Source organism: Meriones unguiculatus, chromosome 11 (genome assembly GCF_030254825.1).
Source record: "Meriones unguiculatus strain TT.TT164.6M chromosome 11, Bangor_MerUng_6.1, whole genome shotgun sequence".
Classification (NCBI taxonomy): domain Eukaryota; kingdom Metazoa; phylum Chordata; class Mammalia; order Rodentia; family Muridae; genus Meriones; species Meriones unguiculatus.
In genome coordinates, this window is record NC_083359.1 from 18,794,487 (window position 1) to 18,807,700 (window position 13,214).

The 13,214-nt window shown below is 53.7% G+C and overlaps 1 protein-coding gene across 3 annotated transcripts in view; it reads left to right on the top strand.

Annotated features, from left to right (window-relative positions):
- The window catches only part of Jade2 (jade family PHD finger 2), a 48,667-nt gene extending 39,304 nt beyond the window's left edge, over positions 1–9,363 (top strand). For all 3 annotated transcript variants that reach the window (XM_060363742.1, XM_060363741.1, XM_060363743.1), the window contains exons 10-12: positions 937–1,054; positions 3,744–3,875; positions 4,778–9,363. In XM_060363742.1, the coding sequence (XP_060219725.1) occupies positions 937–1,054; positions 3,744–3,875; positions 4,778–5,601 (1,074 nt within the window). In that variant the 3' untranslated portion in view covers positions 5,602–9,363. The remainder of the gene's footprint in view (positions 1–936; positions 1,055–3,743; positions 3,876–4,777) is intronic.
- The last annotated feature ends 3,851 nt before the right edge of the window (positions 9,364–13,214 follow it).

Consider the following 13,214-nt stretch of genomic DNA (forward strand, 5'->3'; position numbering starts at 1 on the left):
ACAGCTTAAGGACAGGTAGACCTCAGAAAGACTAACAGACCACCTGGGGGGTAGGTCAAGGGGGATCCTGGTGAGAACAGGATTCAGGCTGATCAGCTGTCGTCAGCTAACTCTCCCTGTTTCTGGAAAGCTCCGCATGATTCCAGACCAGATCAAGGGAGTGTCTCAAGGGCTGAAGCCTGGCCCCAGAAGGGGGGGGGCACCCTGAACAAGCAATGACAGGTCCACCTCAGACACTTCCAGACTGTGTGCCTGTCCTCTAGGCTAAGCCAGACAACTTCCAAACCTATTATAGGGACTCTTTCCCCCTGGCCTGAGAGAGTCTGGGGGTTGCTGTCCTTTATGAAGTAAGGCATGGGGCTGGAGAGGTGGCTCAGTGGTTAGGAGCACTGGCTGCTCTTCCAGAGGACCTGAGTTCAATTCCCAGCAACCACATGGTGGCTCACAACCATCTATAATTTAATCTGATGCCCTCTTCTGCATGCAGGTGTACATGCAGATAGAGCGCTCATATACAGAGAGAGAGAGAGAGAGAGATATGAAGGCAGCATGTTGCTGTGGGTATGAGGACATTGGCCTGAGTGGCATGGCCCCAGTGTGGCAGGGAGGCTTGGGAAAGCTCTTCTGCCAGGTTGTGGTCATTTGAAAGTACAACGATGCTGGTGCTTTGGGGCTGGCCGGGGGTTTTACCGTGATGGCCGCATCTGAAGAGCTGCTTTGCCGGGAAAGGCAGGTGTTGGACAGGAAAAGAAGGTTGCCAGGGTGAGACCAGGTAGTCCCTGCGCACTCAGGGTTGGGGGGTGAATTCTCAAACATCTTGGGCAGGAGGGAGGTGGCAGTGTCGGCCCATGTTCAAAACACTGCTTTCTCCAGCAGCGAGGCCCCTCGAGATGGCCGATCTAGGGTGGGTGAGCAACCTCTCTCGTGTCCCCTCAGGTCAGGAACCTGTGCTACATGGTGACGAGGCGCGAGAGGACGAAGCACAGCATCTGTAAGCTCCAGGAGCAGATATTCCACCTGCAGATGAAGCTCATTGAGCAAGATCTGGGTCGAGGTAGGCACGGCACCTTCCCTGTGGGGCCTGTAAGGGCCCGGGGCCAGAAGCCATCAGCCCGCCCCATCTAATCCCATCGCAGTCATCAGTTCCATATGGGAACCTGTCAAGGGCCTGGTTGTGTTGACAGGCGGGGAGCCAGGGTTTGGACTGCAGCTTTGGAGCCTGCCCTTGGGTACATCACTTGTTCCTTGGGATAGCCCAGTTCCAGTCGTGGCTTAGCTTGTGCGCGGACAAGTGCACATCCTCTGTCTTCTTGGCTCTGCTGGGCTCTGGGCTCACGTGATTGAGGTTCAGGCCCTGATTGGCTGTGTTTTCTTTGTCCTCTTCCCTCCCCCACCCCTGCCCCCCGGAAATAACATGGATTTAGCAGATCGAGAAACCAAGCACCGAAGTCTTGATGGTGACTTCAGTGGTTTAGTTGCGGAGTCTTAGGGACATAGGGCAGCAGGAACAGGTAGACAGAGCTTTGGAAATGTGGCTGCCACTGCCAACTCAGCCTGTGGGTCATTCTGAGACTTGATTGGAGGAGGAGGAGGAGAGCTGCTGGGTACCATTAGGGAAAGGACTGTCCCCTTCTCTGCCAGTAGCTAAGTTGTTCCTCCTTTGGGCTTACCAGCCAAGTGTGGTGTGGTACATAGCTGTAAACCCAGTGCCTAGGAGCCCAAAGCCACACGATTTTGAGTTCAAGGTTAGCCTGTGCTACGTAGGGAGCCCCCTTTTTCGTTTGTTTTTGTTTTTGTGGTTTTTCAAGACAGGGTTTCTCTGTAGCCTCAGCTGTCCTGGGCTCACTTTGTAGAACAGGCTGTCCTTGAACTCACAAAGATCTGCTTCCCTGAGTGCTGGGATTGCAGGCGTGCACCACTGTGCCTGGCTGAGCTCCTCTCTTAAGGGAAGAAAAAAAAAAAAAAAACAGAAAGAGGAAGTGGGGCTGGAGGGATGGCTCAGGGGATAAGAGCACTGGCTGTTCTTCCAGAGGACCAGGGTTCAATGGCTGGCACCAATGTGGTGGCTCATAGCTGGCTGTACCTCCAGTTCCAGGGCATCTGGTGCCTTCTTCTGGCCTCTGAGGGTCTGAGGATGTAGCTTACGTAGGGCACTTCCCTGGCATGCATGAAGCCCTGGATTTGATCTCCAGCACTGCTTAACACCGGATGTCTAGGGCTAGAGAGATGGCTCAGTGGTTAAGAGTACTGGTTGCTCTTCCAGAGGTCCTGAGTTCAATTTCCAGCAACCACAGGCCAGCTCACACCATCTATCATGAGATCTGGTGCCCTCTTCTGGTGTGCAGGCACACGTGCAGGCAGAATAATGTATACATAATAAATAAACCTTAAAAATCGAAACAAAAACCAGATGTACAAATGCACTTGGAAGGTAGAGACAGGAGAATCCAGGGCTCCAGGTTATCCATAGCTATGTAGCAAGTTCAAGACAACCCTGGACTATATAAGAACCGTTTTCTTACCTGTATTTGTTTTATGTCTGTGAATGTTTTGCCTGCATATCTATATGTGCATTACATGTATCCCTGGCGCCCGAGGAGGTCAGAAGAGGTGTCAGATCCCCTGGGACTGGAGTTACAGGTGGCCAGTGAGCCACCGTTCAGGCCCTGGGAATTGAACGCAGCATAATCAATTACAGAGGTCAGAGTAGGTGATGGCCTTGTGGAACTGACAGCTATGTGGCCTCTGTAGAGCTTTCCTGTCCTCATACAGCAGCGAGCGCGTAAAGTCATGTCCCAGGATGTTCGGGGGTAGTGGTATTGAGGGGAACACTACAGCGCTTGGAGGAGGCCACACGTGTTCAGGGAAACTGGGGTAGCAAAGCAGGAATAGCACCTTCTGGCACGGGATCCGGCACACCAGAGGGTCTGCACACCCCACCCCACCCCCGCCTAGAGTCTGGGGACTCGAAGCTCCTTGCCCTGGGCAGGAACAAGCACCATTGTCCAGGGCAGTGCGTCTTTGAAGAAGACTGCTTGACGCCTGCCTGAAGTGGACATGCCTGTGGGGAGGGGTGCTTACACAAGGCTGTGGCGTAACCAAGGCGAGACATGTAAGGTCTTAGGGGCCTTAGAAAGTCAGGCGTGGGGCTCATCTTACATGGCAAGGACACTAAGGTCCAGGTAGAGGCTCTGGGGACTCAGAACAGCTTTAGGCACACCTTTCTACCTTTGGGGTGGGGGGTGGGTGCAGCCTTGCCTGTCCTGGAACTCACTCTCTAGACCAGGGTGGCCTCCAATTCAGAGATCCGCCTGCCTCTGCTTCCTAAGTGCTAAGATTAAAGGCATGAACCACCACCACCTAGCCTTCTTTTAACATTGTTCCAGGAAGGCCTCCTCCCTCTGCTGAGCAGTGGAGGGCTCTTTTTTTTTTTTTTTCCTGCCCTGTATCCAGCTCCTTATCCTGGCATTCAAGGCCCTGCCCTGTCCATCTAACATTCAGTCACTTTTCCATCCCCCAGAACTATGAGTTTTGAAGGTCACTTAAAGCCCAGGTCCCATGAGGACTTCCTCTCCCTGCTCCTAGGTCCTTCTTAGAGTTGTGGGCAGTTACCCTGTGTCCTACCCGAGCTCCCCATTCCTACCATACTAACTCTGACCTTGGCACCACGGAGGACAGGCACAGTTGTTGAAGGACCAACAACTGGGCTGCCATTCAGGTCTAACTCTCTTTCTCTAACACAGAGCCTTCTGGGAGGAGAGCGAAGGGTAAGAAGAGCGACTCGAAGAAGAAAGGCCGAGAAGGTCCCAAGGGCAGTAGCCCTGAGAAAAAAGAGAAAATGAAGGCTGGGCCGGAGTCTGTCCTGGGGCAGCTGGGTAAGTGAGGAGCCATTGCGGCCTGGCAGACATTTCAGCACCCCCCCCCCCTTCAGCTTTACCCCATGTCGGGGCCAGCAGCCTGAATGAAGCACAGGTGGCCTCACAGAAGAGCCACTCAGGCCCGTCTTCTTGGCTTCACCTCACCTGAGATCCCAAGAGATGCTAGCTGGATGGAGGCTGCATTCTGCCAGCTCAGGGGCTGCCGGGGTGCTGGATCCTCCCGGGGGTCCCTAGAAATCATTCCCGTGCTGGGAGGGGAGGACTACAAGAAGTCTGTGTCTCTGTTCCAGTCTGTCAGAGTCGTCAGTCTGTCAGAGTCGTCAGTCTGTCCTGTGTCCGTTCCCTGCTCTAGCCCCCATCTACCACCATGGCCAATGTGGCTTATTCGATCCGCAGCCAGTTTTTTCTTGAGCTATACAGAGACCAAAAGAAGTGACAGCAAGCCCCAGTCAGTGACAGTAGATCTCACAATAGACCTCAGTAAAATGGGCCCCAAAGCTGAAGCTGGTCATGGCCTCCCTGTCTCAGAGACCTCTCTATCTGGTGGTTCTCTCCCCCACCACCCCACCACCCCCAAGCTGCTGGAGGGGCTGCCTGTACAGATGCAGCGCCCCCTGGTGGCCTCTCTGCTCTTGCCACTTTGAAACTCCAGTGTTTGAACAAGGAGCCCACCACTTTCTTAACGCTCCACAATTTACAAAACCAGTCCTGGGGTCAGTCACCCTGGTGAGCGGGGGCTGGCGCTGGCCCCGCTCTTTGCTGGCATCGGTCGGAGGGGTGGACAGAACCAGGGTGGCTTGCCTTCGTGGGCTGGTCATGTTGAGCCACCTGGAAGGGTGGTGCGCACAGCTCACGCACCTGCGCCCTCTCACCTTGCCTTCTATCCTCCCGTTCTTCAGGTCTGTCCACCTCGTTCCCCATCGACGGCACTTTCTTCAACAGCTGGTTGGCACAGTCGGTACAGATCACGGCAGAAGACATGGCCATGAGCGAGTGGTCTCTGAACAGTGGGCACCGGGAAGACCCCGCCCCGGGTCTGCTGTCGGAGGAATTGCTACAGGATGAAGAGACACTGCTCAGCTTCATGAGGGACCCCTCGATGCGACCTGGGGATCCCGCCAGGAAGGCCCGAGGCCGCACTCGCCTGCCAGCCAAGAAGAAACCCCCACCACTGCAGGATGGGCCCAATGGGCCCAGTGCACGGACCACTCCAGACAAGCCACCCAAGAAGGCCTGGGCCCAGGATGATGGCAGCGGCAAGGGCATGCAAGGACCGCCCGCCAGGAAGCCACCAAGGAGGACGTCTTCTCATTTGCCGTCCAGCCCTGCAGCTGGGGACTGTCCCGTCCCAGCAGCACTGGAAAGCCCCCCAACCCTGGCCTCCGAGAGTCTGGATGAGACAGCCCCCGTGGCTTCCGACTTGAATGTCCAAGTGCCTGGCCCTACAGCGAGCCCCAAGCCCTTGGGCAGGCTCCGGCCACCCCGAGAGATCAAGGTCAGTCGGAAATCTCCGGGTGCTAGGTCAGATGCTGGGACAGGACTGCCATCTGCTGTGGCCGAGAGGCCAAAGGTCAGCCTACGCCTGGACGCCGAGGCTGACGGCTACTTCTCTGATGAGGAGATGAGTGACTCTGATACAGAGGCAGGGGACAGTGGGGTACAACGGGCTTCCAGGGAGGCAGGGGCAGAGGAGGTAGTTCGCATGGGGGTACTGGCCTCCTAACTTGCCCTGGTCCCCCACCAGGTCTCAGCCCAATCATAACTGCCGTTTCCGACTGCTGAGTGTCCCAGACCCGCCACACTGTCGTGGTTTTATTTTTAATATAGAGAGAGTTCTGAGTTCCACTCTGTTGTCTTTCCTCTGTGCTGGCATAGGACATTAGGATCCCCGGGGCATAGCCACGGGGACTATGCCAGGTTCTATGTGCCACCCCTGTCCCAGCCCACGCGACATCGCTGGGCCTTCTGGCTTGATGTAGACGAGGTGAGGGAGAGAGAGCTCAGGGCTCCTGCCCACTGCCACTGGGTGACACAGACTGTCGTTAGGGCATTATTTCATGGCAGATGGGCCATCCCAGGGCCTACCCCGCCTGTGTCCCCCCAGAGTATACTGGGGGTCGTTTTGGGTGGGGGGGGTCCTGCTGCACTCCACTGATCCCTAAGGAAGTATGACAAATGATTCCCAGCCAGTCTATTCACTGTCACAAGCACAACGAGTTTATATGAGAAAGCACTGAGGGGGTGGTGCAGGGGGCCCCCACTGGCTCCTGAATAGCCCATGACATCTGAGGCCCGTCCGCCCACCCGCAACCCCCCCACCTCCCTTGCTGCTCTGTCCCTGCCAGTGCCCAGCCCAAGCAGCTCTGGGAAGGGGTTCCCAGGATCCTTCCTGAGCAGTGCTCTTTACTCAGGGGACTTCCCAGACAGCCAGCCACCTGTCCAGGTGGAGGGCTCCAAGGGAGGGCCAGTGCCCGGCTCGGGGCGTGGGGCTCAGATCAGCCCGCTGCAGAGAATCACTCTGGGGCTTCAACTTCCTTTCTTCCTTTAGGGCCAGTCTGGGCCGCAGTCTGCTCTCCGCATGGAGCTGGCCAGACAAGACCGTTTGCCTTTTGACGTTTCCTAGCCCTGCTAAGAGATGAGCTTCCTCGTTGGTTTCCTTCTGGAAACATCCTTCCAACAGGTGTAGTGGGATCCCGGGGCCCAGCACAGGCCAGTGTTGGCCTGCCAGGGCTAGTTGAAGAGTTGCTGGATCTTCCTATATTCCTCTGTCCCTTGACGCCTTAACCCTGTTTCCCTCCCTTCTGTACCCTCTTTCCTACCTGTACACCCCCCCCCCAAAGCCTCCAGGTAGTTCTGAAGAGTTTTGATGGAGTGGCCCCAGGGTGATAGATAGCTCAGGGAACAAAGGAATTCCGTGAAAACAGTTGTTTTGTTTTGTTTTGTTTCTTTCTTTTACGAAATTACTCTTGGGTCACTTCCGCCACTGGTAAAGCCAGAACTTCTCCAACCGGAACCTTGCAAAAGTCCAGTGAACCAGTCGAATCATTCTGAGAATGCCAAAGAATCTTTTGACCATAATACACAGCACAGCCCGGACCTGACAACTGTCAACTTGAACTTCCTTTTCAAAGGAGTTGGTTAGCAGCAAAGTTCCGAGATTTGGATATTGCACACACCCCCAGAGAAGGGCCCAAGGCCTCTGAGGAGGCTGCCGCTGCTGCTGCTGCTGCTGCTGCTGCTGGTTTACGGTCCCTGGGCTAGGCTGCTGTGAGCGTGGTCCTAGACTCTGAGGACTCCTCCACTTCCGGGGGAGAACCCTGACTGTGAATCCAGCATGGTTCCCCCATCGCCACCACACAGATACACAAAGAGCAGATACTCGGGACTCTCACCCACCTCCACTCCGAAACTATCAAGGTACGACAGTGAGCTTGAATGAAATCGGAAGCAAACAAGACAACTTTGGTTTTGGTGGCTTGGACGAACACGTCTAAGCCAAATGGACTCCGAGGGTGGGGGGCGGGTCTCCAAGGATCCTGGGTATCAGGATGGCATCGGCTACCAGATAGACTTAGTCTGCCTGCCTGTCTTGGTCGTAGTGACAGCTCAGTGTCAGTGTCAACACCCCCACCCCGGTCTCTTGTTTACTGCCTTTGAACAGACCTTCCCTACCCCTGTGCTTTGGGTCGCAACGGGTCACAACCTCGTCTGCTGGATTGCCTGGTGGTCTGACCTGCAGGACACAGAGGGCATGGGGCTTAAAGAACAACCAAACGCTGCAGGGTGAGGGAGGGGATGGCCCTGGCCAGTCTGTCCCACCCCGGGCCAGGGGCTGGGCTCTAAGGGGAGACATTAGTGATGGGTGGAGTAAACCACGGTCTGGGCTGCTGGCATTCTTCCACCGGGGCCTGGACTGGGCAGGCAAGTGGGGAGAGCTTCAGAGAGCCTCTGCTGCTTCTGGCCTCTGTGTTCTGTGCCTCTCGGCAGCTGGCTCCCGCTTTGAACTCTGTGTGTCCACCAGGCCCTGCCTGCCACATAGCCCCCACCCCCCGTTGGCCGTTACAGTGGCTGGTTAGCAGACCCCTTCACCAGGCCAAGCCCCACACAGTCTTCATCCGGCAGCTGTCCCCACTTCTGAAGTGTCCCATTAGGCTGCAGGGAGGACAAGGCTCCCCTAGAGCCTCGCTCCTTGGTTCCTCCCAGGCCACACTGTCCATCGTGTGGATCGCTTTGCCACACATAACGACCGAGGCACCTTTTCCAGGCCAGAGACGGTTCCCATTCTTGTCCACATCCACTCCCCACCAGAAAGGACCCCGTAACTCATTCTGGCTCTTGTACCCCATCCCATCAGTCTCCTGGCTGCCTTCCACCTCATCCCCTCTCATCACAGGACACAGGCTAATGTGCAAGGAAAGTATTTTTGTGTATCATAAGTGTATTTTGAAACAAGTAAAGAAAAGAAAGATAGAATGCTCGTTTACTTTATTAAATGGGCTCTGACTTGGTGAGTGACGTGAGAGTGAGTCTTTGCAATGTAAGGACCTCAGGTTTGTTGAAGAAGACAGCCACCCAGGTTCCCAGGCATAGGTGTCGGACTGTGTGTGTGTGTGTGTGTGTGTGTGTGTGTGTGTGTGTGTGTACAGCAGAGCGCTGCGCACGTGTGTGTGGCAATGCACGGATACCCTATGGGACTTGCTGGGGTTTCTAGAGCTTCAACTGCCTGATTCTTCAGGAACGTTGGCAGCAGGTTAGACTTCGGGTTTCCTCGCCATTGCCACCTACGGCCAACCTGTGCCCATGCCTGAAGCCCTGCGGGACAATATGTGATGCCTGCAGTAAGGTCCTTGAGGAGGCCACTCTCCCATGTCCTTGGCCCAGCTGGCCACATTGGCCGAAGAGCCAGAGGTTTTGGAGTCGGGGACCTTTGGTCGTTCTTTAAGCCACTTCCTGCCGCCTTCCCTAGAGGATGTGCGCTCGTGCGCCACCCAAATCACACGAGGGATGGCGGTGGGGAGGGTGATATGAATGTCACAGGAGGAGACACCTTCTGTCTTTGTTTCAGAAAGTGATGTGCCATTTGTTAATATACAAGAGAAATATTGAAAATATATTGAAAAGAGCAATTTTAAATTATTTTTGGCTTATGTTGCAATATTTATTTTCTTGTATTAGAGAAGATTTCTTTGTAGAGAAAAATGTATTTTTCATTACCGCAAAGACCTATTTCTCCTTTTTGTACATTGTCCTCGTTCGCAACCCTTAACGAGCAATAGAATGTCCGGCCACGCCCACCTGCGTGGCCACTGCCCACTGTGCCCTGCATGATTGTGCTGCTGCTGCCGCTGCTGCTGCTGCTGCTGCTGCTGCCTAGTTTCCAGCCCCGTCCTGTCCTGCTCACTCACTGGGGCTGTTGTCTAAGGAGCCCACTGCACTCCTCGTGTGTTGGCAAATTCAGTTAATAAAGCAATGTTTTCTGTGCTGACTGCTGTGAGGTTCTGTTGCACGGGGGCGCGGAGGGGTGTCGTTGAACACTGGGGAATCCCATTACAGGCCTACAGCAGTGGGCTCCGCAGGAGTCCCGAGTTCCAGTAGTGCATGCAAACATTCAGATTCAGTGCACGGCACGGGCTGTGCCTGAAGGGGAGTGTCTTTATTTTGTTTCATTTATTTTGGTTTTTCGAGGCAGGGTTTCTCTGTGTAGCCAAGGCTGCCCTGGACTCGCTTTGTAGACCAGGCTGGCCTCGGAACTCACAGCGATCCCCCTGCCTCTGCCTCCCTGGGTGCTGGGATTACAGTGCACCACCTGCTCCGCTTGGGGAGTGTCTTTAATCTTCAGTGTTAGCCCCTGGCATTCAGGGTCAGGGATGAGGGTAACAGTAAATCACACCTCCAGTTAGAGGTAAAGTGCCACACTGAAGGGAGGGCCGCTGGGTCCTGACGCCACCAGCTGGAAAGGATAGGAGGGCCTTCTCCAGAAATCAACGGAGAATTCCACCGTTGGCTACTTTCGTCATTGCTCAGCACCTACTCCTTGCCGTGCTCTGGGGAGGGCTTCTGGCGCTGGCTGAGTGTTCACGCTCCAGTGGGGACACAGCACAGGGAGGGGACCTCTGAGGAGGCCCCTTCCTGTAGTCGTATGTTGACCACATACTGCTGAGCTGATGTGCCCACCCAGCCTCCCAGTGTAGACCCAAAGAACCTGTTAAGTGTGGCACGCGCTTGTGAGGGGGAGGTGGGAAGATCCGTAGTTCATCCTCTCAATACATAGCAAAGTTCGGGGGATGCTGGGAGTTGGGTAGTTATCATCTGAGGTCAGTCCCCAAAAACTTGCTTAAAAAGATAGGCCTGGGATACCTGTAATCCTGAGCACAGCTGCCCGCTGGCGTCACGTGTGCACAGTTGGACACATACAACTGGTGTAAATTAAAAAATCCCAACCTCGAGATGATGTGAGGTAATACAATAGTAAGATGAAGTGAATTCTCTATTTCTGGGATTTATGGGTTATGGTGAGCCACAGGTAACACACAGATAGCAGAACTGCCATGGGCTGGGCACCCTAGCTCTGTGGGCAGAATGCATGCTCAAAGCCCCAGGTTCCATCATTCCTACCATAGCTGCCTGGGATGTGGGGAGACACGGTAGATCCACGGCATCATATAAGTGGAGCCCTGCAGCAGCTGTCTGTGTCTGGCCCCTCATCTCGTAGCATAGGGCTCGCAAGGGTCGCCATGTGTAAGGATTCTCTGTAAAGCTTTCCGTCCCTCAGAGACGGGGTCTCCTGGAACCCAGCTGACTGGAACTCTCTACAGTTGAAGATGACTTTGAATGAGACACCCTGCCTCTCCCTCCTCAGGGCTGGGATTACAGTGTGACTACCACACCTAGCCATCAGTGCTGACTCAGTTACCATCATGTGAGCCCACTGGGGAGTGGTGGGCCTAGGGGGAAGACTATTGGGTCCCTGGGGACACGCCCCTGAAGGGAGTATAGAGAGTCCTTTCCATGTTTCTTTGCTTCCCTGGTCACAAGATGAGGCTCTGCCACGCCCGCCACTTGTCCCCATGATGCCCCGCTCCACAGGCCCAAGAGCAACAGAGCTCGCCAGACTGAAACTTCTGAAACCATGAGTCAAATAAGCCATCTGTCTCGGGGGTGTCCTCACAGTGACAGAAAGCTGAGTAGCGTATGATGGACAGTCTTTTCCTCTTTTGAGACAAGGTTTAGCTATATAGTCTGGGTTGGCATCAATCCCACAAACCTCTCCTCAGTCTCCTTAGTATCTGGGGTTATAGGCACAGCGCAGTATCTGGATCATGTGAGATATTCAGAATATCCAAAATTACAGAGACAGGAGTCGGGTGGTGATTGCCAGGGACTGGGAGAAGAGGGTGAGGGGTTGTTGGGTGGGCATAGTGATGGGAAGTAGGCGGGGTTCAGGGGAGCTGGTGCTGGTAGATGTGGAGATGGTTAAAATACTGTACTGCACTCGGAAACCACTGGATTCCTTCTCTTGTTCTACACATGATGTTAGCCAAAAGACCAGGAAGTGACTGTTTTCTTTTCTTTGTCTCAATCCCAGAATTGTCACAGTTCTATAAAAACAGTAAAATGTAGGGGCTGGGGAGATGTCTCAGCAGTTCAGAGCACTGACTGCTCTTCCTGAGAACCTGGGTGGTTATCAGCTCCCACACAGATGCTCGCAACCATCTGTAACTTCAGTCCCAGGGCGTCTGATGCCCTCTTCTGGCCGTGGTGGGCTCTGCATGCAGATGGTGTTCGGAGCACGCAGAGACGACACCATACACCTAAAATAAAAATGCAAAAAAAAAATTTAATCATATGAAAATCTAATCACACGTCATAAGAAGCACTCTGCTGCTTCAAATGCCACACAGATGCTTTGTTGCAGTGACACAACGCGAATATTTGAAAAAGGGAAATCCTAGTCATCGGGCTGGAGAGGTGGCTCATCCGTCAAGAGGGTTTGCTGAGCTTGCCCCAAGGTCAGTCCCCAGCCTGTGTCTGACGGCTCACAACCGCCTATAACTCCAGCTGGAAAAGGATGTGGCACCCTCCCTCCTCTGACCCCCACAGAGAGACACACAAAAACAAAGAGGTGGTTTTGTTCTTTATTTTTTTTTCTTTTTTTTTTTTTTTTTTCTTTTTCTTTCTCTATATCACCCTGGCTGTTCTAGAACCCACTATGTAGACCAGGCTGGCCTCAAACCCACAGAGGTCTGCCTGCCTCTGCCCTGCCTCTTGCGTGCTGGGATTAAAGGTTTGAGTCACCATGCCCAACCAAAAAGAAATCTTTATATATATATATATATATATATATATATATATATAAAGCCAAGAGCGACAAAGCTGGCCAGACTGAAACTTCTGAAACCATGAGTCAAATAAGACATCTGTCTCGGGAGTGTCCTCACTTTTATATATATATAATTTGGCATTCCCTGTACACTGGCAACCCCCTTAAGGTCTTCCACCTTGACCTCCAGGCTCCCTTTTCATCACGAACCCCATATCCATCACCTGGCTCTCTGCACAGTGCTTTAGGACAATATTTCTGACCCAGGAGTGAGAAGCTCTTCAAGTTCGAGCCCCTAAGGCAGACCTCATGCTCAGGAAGATGAGGCAGCTTTGTTACTGCCCTAGTGCTGGGAAGAGGCACCATAAGGATGGCAACTTATAAAAGGAAGCATTGAATTTGTGCCTTGCTTACAGTTTCAGAGGATTAGCCCATGGTCGTTAGTAATTGGGGACCAAGCATCTAAATATATGAGCCTATGGGGACCACTCTCATTCAAACCACCACAGTAGGTGAGAGCCTTCCAATTTATTTTTAGGTGTGTGTGTGTGTGTTGCCTGCATGTAAATACGAACATCACACACACCCTTGATGCCCGCAGAGGCCAGAAGAGGGCATCAGAACTCCTGGAACATGATTTACGGAAGATTGCCATCTACCTTGTGCTACGAGAGAACAAAATGCTCTTCTAACCTCTGAGCCAACTCTCCAGGACCTCTAGAACGGTTTTAAACCTCAGGGCAGTGGGATGAGGTGGCTGGCTGGCTGGCAGATGGAGCTGGGTGAACCTCCAAACTAGACTCGGGCAGAAAAAAAGTCGGGGGGGGGAGGGTGTGGAATTTAATCCCATGCAGGCTGGGTCTTTGCCCAATCAAAACACGACCTGGATCCTGACTCAAGTGTTGCTGAGTGAGAAGGCCATTGGAAGCACAGGATCCATTAGGGGAAATGATTGGGCAGTGAAACTCTCGCCAGGTCTGGAGTCTCTCTGTGCAAATCAGCTGTAGAATACTTGT